The sequence below is a fragment of the Acanthochromis polyacanthus genome, chromosome 9 (genome assembly GCF_021347895.1).
Source record: "Acanthochromis polyacanthus isolate Apoly-LR-REF ecotype Palm Island chromosome 9, KAUST_Apoly_ChrSc, whole genome shotgun sequence".
NCBI lineage: Eukaryota > Metazoa > Chordata > Actinopteri > Pomacentridae > Acanthochromis > Acanthochromis polyacanthus.
The window spans coordinates 25116554-25130044 of record NC_067121.1 but is presented as its reverse complement, the minus strand read 5'-3'; the positions used below and the strand labels follow the sequence as shown (position 1 = coordinate 25130044).

Genomic DNA, 13491 nt, shown 5'->3' with positions numbered 1-13491 from the left:
GATATTTTGGACGACATACTAAAGTATGATGTTTTTGTGACAACATACCAAACTATGACTTTCTCGTGATATTTTTTTAGTTTTTTTGCATTTTTCAGCTGTATTAGATAGTCACATTGAAGGTAGACAGGAAATAGGGGAGAAGACATGCAGCAGAGGTGCATGAGCAGGAACCGAACCCGGGTTGCTGAATCGGAGACCAGCCCCTGTACACAGGCCACCCGCTTAACCCGATGAGCTATACGGGCACCCTTTTCAGTGACATTTTAGATGACTTACTAAACCATGACGTTTTAGTGATATTTTGGACGACATACTAAACTATGACGTTTTTAGTGATATTTTGGACGACATACTAAACTATGACGTTTTTGTGACATTTTGGACGACATACTAAACTATGACGTTTTAGTGATATTTTGGACGACATACTAAACTATGACGTTTTTAGTGATATTTTGGACGACATACTAAACTATGACGTTTTTGTGACATTTTGGACGACATACTAAACTATGACGTTTTTAGTGATATTTTTGATAGCATCCTAAAGTATGATGTTTTAGTGATATTTTGGACGACGTGCTAAACTATGATGTTATTAGTGATATTTTGGATGACGTGCTAAACTATGATGTTATTAGTGATATTTTGGATGACATACTAAACTATGATATTTTTGTGATGACATACTCAGCTCTGACTTTTTAGTGATATTTTTTAGTTTTTGCCTTTTTCAGCTTTGTTAGATAGTCACATTGATGGTAGACAGGAAATAGTACAGAAGAAGAGTGGGGGGAAGACATGCAGCAAAGGGGCACATGCAGGAATCGAACCCTGGCCGCTGCTTCGGAGACGAGCCCCTGTACATGGATCACCTGCTTAACCCGATGAGCTATACGGGCACCCGTTTTAGTGATATTTTAGATGACTTACTAAACCATGACTTTTTAGTGATATTTTTGATGACTTACTAAACCATGACGTTTTAGTGATATTTTGGACCACATACTAAACTATGACTTTTTGTTGATATTTTAGATGACATACTAAACTATGACGTTTTTAGTGATATTTTGGACCACATACTAAACTATGACTTTTTCCCACACATTTAGGATGACATCCTATGACTTTTTTTTAAAAGTAATTTTTTGAGACACAGTCCTTTCTGTGAGTCATCCTCTTAACCAGTTGAGCTACCTGGGCACCTTTTGTGCACCTGTTGGATGACATACTAAACTATGACATTTTTTACACATTTTAGATGGCATATTAAACTATGACGTTTTTTACACAATTTGGACGACATGCTAAACTACTAGAAAAGCACTCAGAGAGTGCAGTACTCTGTCAAGGCTGCTCAGTTGACATATCATTTCCGACGGTTGAAATATTTAACAAAAGGCATGTGTTATGCATGTGCATGTTATGTGTGGACACCAAATTGCGTGTAAATCACTCTTTTAAAGGTCTGTGGATCAGTTCATCACTTTTGGCAAGCCTTTGTTTTGCTAGTGTTAAAATAACCGGTCCCTCCATGCTTTTATTTTGAAGGGGTATTTTGAATGTTATGGGCTTTTATTTCAGCGTAATTATGATACAGTTTGTTATAACAACTTATGACGAGGCTGAAGTGTTCCCTAATTAGTTAAATGAACAAGGTCAGTATCTTACATATTGGCCAGGTGCAGCAATTTAGCAGTCTCCACAGGTTGCTAAGTAACCTCACAGTAAAATCAAGAATATTTTGGCACACAATTCCCCACAAAAACATGTTTTTCTAAACTGCACTTTGTGTGTGGACAAGATAAACAAGATAAAAGGTACACATGAAGCTTTTTCCAGGCTACCTATTATCCCTGTTTCATTTTCTAGATAACTAACGGTCAGTGGTAGCTTTATTAAGCAGATAGGCATTATAATGGCAGTGTATTCCCAAAAGGTTGAACTATTCCTTTTAACTGAAGGCCCCTCCTCACCTATTCCTTACATGGTTAACATTTATTAAGATTTATTTTGTGTTTTTAATGTGGATGTTCTGCTTAACTGAAAACCGGATCTGCGGTAATAGACCCTCTTTAAAGATATTGCAGAAACTAACAACTGTTTTAATAGTCAAATAATCTGTTATGGAAATGAACAATGGACTACTTGGATTATGAATCAGTTTATTACCTAAACTCTTATTTAGCTAGTAAATCCATTCAAGTTTAGCTTCAGGTTATTTTAGATGTGCTATTTAACAAAAAGGGCAGTAAAGATGCTGCTAGGGTGCTTAAGTACTGTATCTGAATTGCTGCTACAGTACTGCCATTTCAGACACTCAGCTTTATTATATTCGGTTCAAAATTTGGGAAGCACAAATGCAGTACAGTCATCAGCACATCCTGAATGACAGGCACATAGGCAGAGTCAGTGAACAGACAGATGGAGCTGATAAAATCTTTTTTTCAGGTTTTTTGACATCTATTGGCAGACTGATGCGGCAGCTTGAAGGCTACACCACCGCAGCCCAGTGGCTCCTGTGATGGTGGACTGGTGAAGGGTAGTGACAGACTGAGGGCTAGCATGAAGGTATGTTTCTGTAATTTTTGTGGTAACTTACCGAGGACAGCGTGTTCACCATCTGGGCTCAGCGCGAGGCTGGACTAACGTCTTTGACTCAACGAAGCTGTGAATATCGGATGTTGTTGGTGAGCTTTCCAACCATTCTATCTTTTTCCAACTGCACTGGCCCACTGGCAGAAGACTTCCTCCTCCGCTCAAGTCCAGGGAATTGCGAGACGCTGGCAGAGGCTGTGGTTATATTTTAGGTTCTTCCAGTGTTATTCTAGTTGTCTTGTGCTGAGATCAGCAGTGAACTTGGTCTGTATGTCCCCAGACTGTGAGGAGGTGGTTCATAGCTTTATAAAATCATACCATATCAAGACAGCGACTCACATCAGGTGTACACACACTTTGCTCCACTAAGGGGTAATACCTTCATGTGAGAGCATCTTGAGTCAGTGTGGAAAAAACACAGACAATTATTTTCCCAGCTAATTGACATTTAAATTTGTTGGCATCTAATTTGCTCATCGATTTTTGACGACAGTGTTAATTACTGGTTGCACTCCTAATTGATGGTGATTAAAACTTTAGTAGAGGATGAAAGTGTCACCATCTGTTGGTCTTTTAAGTGTTGTGATGTTTTCAGGTCCATGCAGGATTGTTAAGTCTTTGTGTGCGAGTATAAATTAAAGGTCTCGGAGCCAAAACACACCTGTCACTGTTCGCCAGCAGCAGTTTCTGCACTCTTTTTGGTTTTTAATGGCCTCCAATTAGAGGTAGAGCGACTTTGATAAGTTTTGGACAGGGAGTCTGGTTGTGGTACTTCATTATTTCATGCAAGTAAAATGGAGAAGTACTTCTAGTAACCACAGCTTGACTTGTTTAATATAAAACTGGACTCACATACACAGTGAGCTAAGGTTTTGTTCAAGCAAAGATGTACCTGGATCTAAAAACAGTTCACTGCATCGTAAATGTAATATATAACTAATCAACAACCACTGAACAAAAAGAGAATCAGACACCAAATCAGACTATTTGAATAATTTATTAATATGTAGAAAATGTATTAAAAAAGGAACTATATAATACATGTTTAAGTCAAACTAGAGCTAAATTTGACAGTAATATCCAAGGTTATCCAACAACAAATCCTTAGTTTCAGCTTATATGAGCTTTTCAAACAGTCAAGATCACATTTTGTCAACATTTACATTTTCATGGCAAGGTTTCAAATCAATGCAGTTACAATATCTGGCTCATGTGACATATCACCAAGTGGCGGCAATATCCGTTAATCAACTTGTGAACGGAAACCCACAACATGAAACATTTCTTGTGTCTGACGCCTTGTAGGACTTTGTGTCGCATCAGTTAAGGAGGAACTGGAAATCAAATAGCAGTGAAATAATTAGGGGTATTAGGTTTGCTTTCCTATTATCAGCCGGGTACACATGATAATAGTGTGAATGTGTTCTGTTCACTGCGACAGAAGTTTAAACAAGATCGTCTTTTTGAACATCATGTTACGAAGTAGATTGAAAAGATGACATTTTACACAATGGAAAACACAAAATACAGACAAAATCCAAATTAACATCCCCTCGACTGCCAGAAAAGATCTGCTTGATCACGCTTTATGTGAGAAAGAATCTCTTTAAATTAAGCAGAACACCAAGAAAATATTTCAGACTCTTTTTTTCTTTGCAACTTCAGGTATGCCTTCATAACAAGACCATTAGTTTTGCTCAATTTCAAATTATTCTCCTAAAATCTGTTGATGATGAGAAATATTACTAAGTCTTTTTTTTTTTTTTAATTATTACATTATTGATTGCAATGAATTTTAATGTTTGTCCTATAAGGACACTTTAAACAAGTGCAAGAAGGAAATAAAAACACTTAAACTGATGGATTATTGGAAACTAAGTAAAATAATTGTAAATATATCATTAGCTTTCTTCTCAGAGGATTTAAGAGCACCTTATAGTTTGCAATGAGAGAGATCCCTCACAATACAAATGACATTCTGTTCCCTTTCTGCAAAGCTCCCCGACCTTTGTTCCTTGTACAAAAACCCGCTGAGGCAAACTTCATCTAAATAGCTAATGAAGTGAGTACATAGAGAATTCTCTACTCTATTTTAAATCACTATGGGAGATGGATTGTATGAGGGAGTCTGAAAGAGTCACTTCGACACTAAAATATGAATCAGACCTGTGAACTGTCGCGTGTTGATCATCGGGCTTAGAGGCTGATAATCAAAGTGATCTATATCTTCTGCCTTGTAAACCATTACAAGAGCACCTTTTACTCAGATCAGCAAAGAAACGTAAATCAAATTGAAACATATTCTCAACACATTTGTTATTTACTGTCAGGCTCTTGACTGCAATTTAGTCAACATGCATTAGGCTCCATCCATCCTTTAGCACAACACCGGTTTAAAATACAATGGTCAAAATGGAAACTTTCAAGCGGGCTTTGTGAATTAGTTTGCATCTAAAGGGGGGACACATCAAAAAACACAGTATCTTCAACTCTATATCTACATGAGTATATTATTAGTAGTTTATAGAGGGGAGCATTAACTATTGTTTTCAAGTCTAATGAGGAAAAAAAACAACAAATGCAAAATATACAGTCGTGATAGGAGGCAGCTTTGCTGGTTTGCTTTAATGAGGAAGGTGAATTGGAGAAAGTAAAACAAATACAGAAGAAACACTTTCCAGATAATCAAAGAGGAAAAAAAAACAAGTATTTGGAATACTGTACGTGTGAAACCAAATGTTGCTTGCAGTGATGGCGGCATTCATTTCCATGGATCGTAGTGGACAATGCTTTTTGTTTTTATCGATGGTATAAGAGGAGATTCGGCCAGTCGTGTGCGGTTTGTCTTGGAACTCCACCGAGATAATTTTGCTCCCGCAGAGGAGGCAGGAAACTACAACAAAACAGTTTCCACAAAACTGCAGTCAACTAACTGGCATTGAACACTCCTGTGCAACACTGAATGAAACAAAATGTTCGGTAGGCATGCTGCAGATTACACCCGCCCCACTTAAAAGAATACACTGTCAGCCATGTTTGCTGATTTTCTTTTTCCGCTGGGGAGCTTAAATTGTGAAGCAAGTGAAAGAAGAGCACAGTAGAAAGACTTGGCTCCACTCCACCAACTGTTTTGCTTTCTTTGTTAAGTTCATTTCAGCTAGCAGTGGGAGAGACGCCAGGCTCAAATCTGCACCATGCCCACCCTGACTTTCTTCTGCATAGAGTTTAGTGATCACAATGCATAAAATAATGCCTGGGGACATGATTACCATAAAAGTCCCTGAAAAATGGGATTCTAATTATACAGGAAAAAGCTGCTTCAGTGACTTTGGTGACAGAACTGACTGGCATCTCTCCAAACAGTAGGCCAAGTCTTTATTATGCAGGTCTTTGGTTAAATGTTAGATCTTTCAGCACCATCTCTGCAAGCAAACATAGCCTCTGCAACAAGGTTGAAACAGTTATTAAGTGATTATTTGCTTGAAAACAAAGTCCAGGAAATACTAAATGCCCGTGACCAACTAAAGAGATTAATTAAATGAACAACAATAGCTTCGCTGTGTTCCCACTCACAGTGCAAATATTGTCTCAGTGTGGCTACCTATAATAACATAATATTGATGATTATTTTCATTCTGCGTTAACAGTTAACACAAAACGATACTGTAATCAACAGTGGAAACAAAACAAACACGATAGATGGTCGTAAAGCTGATTGCTGGTGCACTGCTTTGTGATTGATGATTCTGGATGTTCAGTTTTGCTTTTAAATGCTCATTTTATCTCACGTCCAGCATTTGTCGTCATGTTTATGTTAACTTAATACAGGGTCAAAAACCAAGGCATCAAATCATATTAAGTAGATGGACTTTGTCACAATATCAGTTATAAAAATATATATATATTACAGTTAAGGGTTTTTAGGGCATATACAGTATATTTTTAGTTAAAAGTGTTCTTTTGTAACGGTTAAAATAACGCTAGCTCTCACGCTTGAGGGCATTTCTGAGCACATTTCCTCGCATCCCAGGGAAAGGCAAATCCCAGATTAAAGAGAAACAAAGCTTCTTGGTTTGCCTTTCCTTTTTTTTTTTTTTTTACAGCAAATAGAACCATTGTCATTCAAAGTATTTAATAAATTACATACAGTGTCTTCTATCGTCTGGGTAGAAGTACAGCAGGGAAAGACAGCTAAATCCGGGCAGGTGCAGAGATCAACAGAGTTCAGACATTGTTTCAGCCGCTGCAATTGTATCATCAAATCCATAGTTATAACAGCTTATGATAGTTGGTAGTGTATTAATGTGGTTTAATATTTTACAAATCTTAATAAAACATTAGTAGCTTTTTGTAATAACCCACAGTAGCCTTGGCGCTGTTAAATTACAGCTTGCCTTTTCTATCAGTGAGGCACACGAATTGCAGAAACTCAACGCTAAACATCATCTGAACTCTATTCATCCTTGACTCTGGGCTGGATGGAGGTGGTTTGTTTATACAGGGGCAGACCGCCTCCTCTTGTTGCTGATGCTACGGAAGTTGAACGGCCTGATCTTCATCTCCACAAAGGGAATAGAAAACTCGTGGCCTTTCCAGTGGTACCAGTTTATACCCTGAAAGAAGCAAAAGTATGATTTTTAGAAGCTGCTCCAATCAACAAGACTTTTCGGTCGAGACGTGGGAGGAAATAGCAGGAAATACAGACCAAGGCTGAAGATGAAAATGTTACATTTTCAGTAAAGGCTATTTTAATTTCAGTTGAAAGAAGCAGTCAGAGCTGAAAGGCAAACATCCTGATTTAACAGCGAGCACAATTATGATCTTAGTGTAATTATAGTCTCATTCGAGCCCTGTAAATCCCCATCACCATCAAAACCCTTCCATTTGCAGCTTTCGTCTGAAATTTCTCTCTTCGTGTCTTTAAAACTGTCCATCTCGGCTCCCACCTGTTCTCATTTCATGTCATCAAAAGGCGAGGAGAAAGGCGCAGATCAGAGTGAGAGACACGGTGATGCTAGAAAGCCTTTGTGGTTCAACCTAATCACAGCTTCACACAACACCTTAGTGGCTTTCTGGAGCCATTACAGCACGAGGCTGAGAGAGAGGTACATCACACTTTGGTCAAAAGGACCAGAGAAGCCGTCAATACTCCCACCTCGCATGTACTGAACAAAAAAGACGTCCATTTCAGGCTGAAAGTGGAACACCGGTGTTTGTGATTTCAAACCAAACACATGTACAGAACATGCTTCTTTGATGCCTCAAATAAATGCTACATTCCACATAAATGCATCAACAAGTTGAAATAGGGTGCTAATGGCTGGTTTTCTGTGTTTAATGCTTTGGGTTTTGTCAATCACGAAGTAATTTTTTAGGTTCTTTCATTTATATTTCAGTAACCTGGCATTTACTTCATCTCTTCTTTACATTCTTTAAGTAGCGCAGCTGATTCTGCAGCAAATATTAAGTTTCAGTGGTGTTTTATCAGTATACGGACCAACTGTAAGTCATTTATTTAGCAGTCAATCATTTACTAATACTAATTTGGAAAACTATTTGTCGAGGGAATTGTTTGAACTTTGCATCCCAAAGTTGAAGTCAGTGGAGAGTGTTAGTAAAGACTAAAATCCCCCAGAAAGTGTGTCTGTAAAGACTAATCAGTATCCAGCTGCTTCTTCTGTGCTAGTTTTATTAAAATTAGACAAGCTGTGTAGAAGGTTTTGGTGCTTTGACCTTTTATTACAGCTCTACCATCAGGCCAATCAGTGCAGTAAATATGAATATGATGTCTGTGGCTAATTTCATGTGATTTAAATGACTAATTTTTAGCCTTTCAAACATTTTACCCTTTAATCTCTCTCCAGTAAATTGTCCATTTATGTGAGTTTTGTAAACTCGCACTTTCAAAATGCTGCCCTTTTCAAACAAAGGCATGTTGTTCAAGGGTTGGTTCATTCAAATGTTGCATTTTTTCACAACAATTGGCACCCGAGAAAAATATAGTGGAACAGAACTGGAGTAGAACTTCTGGTACTTGAACGATGAAACAAAAATCGACAGAAATTCCCACAAAGATCCGAGTGTGAGCAAGCAGCGCTGTTGAAAACATCGAGGTAGAACGTGGACACTGCTCCTTGATGTTCACTTTTTTAAAGTATATTTTTAATCATGTCAACACCACAGCAGAATTTCACCTCTCCTGCACTCGGGTGGCAGCTGAAATCTCAGAAACCAGCAGATCCCAAAAGCAAAAAAAGAGCTGTTTCAACCCTATTAACCTCCAAGTCCTCCCACTCTGAACACTTTACAACAGGTTTTTAAAACCTTTTTTTCTTTTTAAAGAGACCTTAAGACCCTTATTATGTCTCGTTGATAATGTGTATTCCTCAATATCTTATACAGGCGCAGACCTTTCGGGGACCCTGGAGTTCTGGGGTCATGGAGCAGCTGTCGACTGAATTCATCCTCCAATGCAACAAGAAGTATGTGTGCTTCTCTGTCGGCAAACTAAATTCTGACTTTTTTTCGAATGTACGCCACAAAATCTTTAATATAGTTATAGTAGTTTACCTGACTACTACATTCACCACATGCACTCTTTGATTAATCAAGGGGCTAAATGGAAGACTGACCTGACTGTGTCTGGACTCGCCGTATTTGCCGTTGAGGTTGGCCCGGTGGCAGTTCTTGTACCACCAGGCTCCTTTGTATGACAAGGCACAGTTAGTGACAGCAATGTCATTGTCTCTGTCTTTTGTAGAGAAGGGCCGGCCCTGGTGGTAGCTGAGAGAGTCACCTGGGATCAGAAGAGAGACAGGTGGAGAGCTTTAAATACCAGCATATGCTGGGCAACGCTGGCATATGGCTGCAGTGAATAGCGGCTATGAACAGGGGACATAAATGACCGGGCAAGCAGGAGGGAGATAGAGAGAGGACAGAGACCCTACTTCAGGCTCAATGGATCTATTCTGGCAGAGAGGATTGTAATTACAAACATGAGGGGATGACAGGTAATTCTGGCGTATGGTCATGTTGACAGACAGAGAGATGCACGGAAGGAGAGGACACGAGTGGAAATGTGGATGACTGCAGAGGCGGATATACGGTGTCAAGCGAGGCAGAAAAGGAGGCATGAGGAAAAAATGGTAGAGTTGAGATAGAGCCCCTTTTCACATAAAAGAAGGTTAATATGGCAGAAGCTCTCAGTGTTGGCTGTCCTCACTGGTTAAGTGGGCTGATTTACCCACGGAGCCAAATTAAATGCAAAATAATGAGGTATATTAACAGATCTACACATTAAACGTGTAATCGGACACATACCAGCGGTGCCATTGTACTCTCCTATTCTGAGCTTGTAGAGGTTTCTTGCATCTCCAATGGAGAACTTGTCATAGTTGGCGTAGACCGACTGCTGCCCGTCCTTCATGTCAATCCGCAGCTCATAGCGACCCTGAGCAGCAATCTTCTGGATATTGTCTAGACCTGCAGAGAAACAACATGTATTTTAGATTGCTGAGACACAATGTTAATCTGAACACACCTGCTGTCTGAACTCAGCTGTTATCTTCCAATCATACCAGCATTCACTCATTTAATCACTGATGAAATATTTGGCTTTCCCGTTCGAATTGGATATTTTAAAACCAGATTTGGAAGCCGCAGCTCATATTGTGATTAGATTTCTGTGGTGCCTGGATATAATCCAGTGACAAAAGTGACGCAGGAACGGATTTGAATGCATGCGGATCAGAGATAATGTAAAACCCTTATGCGAAGAATGTACAATTTTTGTTGTTTTTAAATCTGAACTCGCCCTGCAGTGTTTTTCTGTGACAGTTTGTTTGTACAAGCAGCTTTGTAGGTTACAGGTTTGAATCCCGATAAGCACGATGTCAGGCGCCTTTGTGAGCTGGTCTTATGGCTGTATATGATTGACGCTGTCGAGTGGTGGACACTACCACCCCCCAGCCCTTCTGCAAATGCCACATGTTGCAACTTTCTGAGATATGCGGCTTTGCTCTCTATCTGAAAGGTAGCAGATAGGAGGCTCGTTTGAACTCTGACAGCCGATAAGGCCCCACACCGACCTGAGCGATTGGAACTGCCTCCACTATCAGATTACATCAAGCACCCATTTGGAAAAGAGCCTCCTTCCCTGCTTCACCTCCAATGGAAGCATCGTGTGTGCACTTTTCCTGAACCCGGGAAATGTTTTTAGGGAAAAGTAAAAATAGTCAAGCCTTTACTGATAAGAAGTAGAGAGCAGAAATCTGAGTCTGCTGCGATATGTCAATGGAAAGCAGATAAAATCTGTTACAACCCAGTGGCATTTAGGGGGGCAGGGGAAAAGCAATTGTTGCAATAAAATTGTGTTTAACACTCAGTCATGTCTAATTCCCACTGTATAATCTCCTTGTATTATCAGCAATTAATCTACCACCCATCATTTTTAGTTTTTTTTCTCTTAGTTTTGTGGGATCAGACTCTTCTATTTCAAACTGCAGCGATTAAAAATACGCTTTGACACACTACTGCACTCTCGTCCTATTACACTACCAATATTACCATCTCATCACATTTTATTACCAGCCTTTCTCTCACACTTATGGAGAAACACGGAGGGTACAATTAAAAAAAGAAAGAAAAAAAGAAAAGAGAATGGGATAATGATCACAGATCGCACACGGCCACCCTGCTTTCCCTCTGTCATTACATCATCAAACTGACATTGTAGTCGGCGTGAAACTGGCTGAGGTCAGTGAGTAGGGAGAAAAGATTGCCCTGAAGGCAACAATAAAAATGGTCGTTCTCAAACTGTATCAGATAATAATGGAATCTCAATTTCCATATTCTTTACTGCTGGCCAGTTAAGTGCCTCTTCTTTTCAGTTTGAGTGGATTTAATATCAATGTTTATGGTTCCTACTGTCCAGTATATTGCTATTCTGTGTGCAGAGGCGGCGATTAGCTAAATGTTCCCTGCAATAGCTCCCCAGGGCTACAATAGTAACCTAATCTCTTGAAAGAACAGTGAAGGTCAAATTCACTGGAACTGCAGAGACCATCTGTACGACAATACTTATTTATATGGATGATAAATTCCAAGGGGACTTCTACTTCAATCAGACAGAAGAATTCACTATTTGTAAGTGTTTAATTTTGCATGTTAACATGTGAGAACACATATGGCCATGGACATGTTACTGTAAAGGAAAAACTGTCAAATATTTGCTGATTTGGGCCACACTTGTAGCATTTATTGTCGCAAATCTAGACCTATAACCACAACGCTGTAATGTGTCTGGCTGCACCTGATTATTATTCCGCTACAGGGAGAAAAGGCTTTGGCTTATTTAGATTTCTTTAAACAAATAACAGTAATCTTGGTGGATGGTGCAAAAAACAGAATGCAGCAGTGGCGCCGTAGCAAAATAATGTAGATGGAGGGGATTGTTTTGGTGTAATGGAAGCCAGCATTGTCAATAAAATAGCTAATTCACTGCAGAAAAACAGCCAACACTATCTTCTTTCATGATTTACATCTTTAGCAAAACTTGGAAACTTCAGCTCGTATGTTGCTAGCATAGAGGTGCCTGGTGTTGTTTTCTGCAGTAAAGAGGTTTTTACACACATTTAGTAGAAGATAAGGACAAAATCGCATCAGATGCTCAGAGGAAACGGCCGGCTCTGGGACGGCCCAAGGAGTTTGCGTTTAGTTTAAACACTGGACATTTTCTCATGGTCAAAAATTAGTCCCTACATCAATAACCTAACTTCACCTGTTTCATAAGATTGCACAATATATTTTCCTTCACTATGTTTTGGAAAAACTAGGGATTTAGTGAGATAATTCTGCAATAGGCCATTTTCACAGAAGACATTTTATTATGTCAGAGTAGGAGGAAAAAAACAGGTGCAAATAATAAAAGTGAGGTTTTAATTTCACGGTCCTGGTATTGTTGATACTGGCTCACACTGTCCAGGCTCACCAGAACACCTAAACAGCAGATAGCCTTTGTAAATGTTATGTTCCTACTAGCTTAACACTTAGCTAATAGTTAGTAGTTATTATAGTCAGTGCTCACAACCATTTTAACCAGCAGATCAACAAACAAACAAGCACATTTCATGCAGCAGTCCCCACATTTTGCGCTGCACACCGAGGCTGCTGTGTTCCCTGCTGTCATGCTATCTGTAATCTGGCATTATGGGGCAGCTCTCGATGCTCCACACCCCGAGGTTACATTAAGCTGCTTTTATGCGCTGAGAGGACACAGTCACAGCACAGCAAAAGAAGAAAAATAGGATGGATGGGAGGGAAAGTGCACCCTAGGAGGCACCTAAAAAGTAAAGCAAGACCCTAGAGATGAAGGTACCCTCCTATGGTGTGTGTTCAGAAGTGGTGAGGGGGCAGATTATGGCTGATTCAGCTGCACTGGAAACAGGTCAGACGAAATCTTGCACTCACTGCACCAGATACGCGCAGGCATCTAGAAAGTGTATTGTACTGACACAGCCAGTAAAAATCAGCCAAATCTGTGCCAGGGTGCCTCTTGCGAGACGCCTTCAGGTGCCTCAGTCAGAAAAGCCACAGCACTCCTGCCACTTTTTACCTCACTATCCACACTTTACTCTTTGCGGCGTACAAAGAAGATGGATTTCTCCGTGTATGGTGTGTATGTGCGTTATCAAACAAAAATATTTATTACAATCATCAAAAGTCCTGCGCCTTTGTGAATCATTCCCTCCTCTCTTCTTTGTTGAAATACGAAAACAGATAAAATATTCATTTATAGCAGCAGACAGCAATTCGGCTATTCCTGTTGTGATAAAATGTTAACAGCTACCTATAAATGCCCTCCCTGCCGTGGTGTACAATAGTAACAGG

At 39.5% G+C, this 13491-nt stretch overlaps 1 protein-coding gene across 8 annotated transcripts in view; it reads right to left on the bottom strand.

Moving 5' to 3' along the window:
• Positions 1-3582: 3582 nt before the first annotated feature.
• tnr (tenascin R (restrictin, janusin)) overlaps positions 3583-13491 on the bottom strand; it is a 181506-nt gene continuing 171597 nt past the window's right edge. For all 8 annotated transcript variants that reach the window (XM_051953970.1, XM_051953974.1, XM_051953972.1 and 5 more), the window contains 3 exons: positions 9925-10086; positions 9237-9400; positions 3583-7217 (listed from right to left, as the gene is read on the bottom strand). In XM_051953970.1, coding sequence (XP_051809930.1) covers positions 7098-7217; positions 9237-9400; positions 9925-10086 — 446 coding nt within the window. In that variant the 3' untranslated portion in view covers positions 3583-7097. The remainder of the gene's footprint in view (positions 7218-9236; positions 9401-9924; positions 10087-13491) is intronic.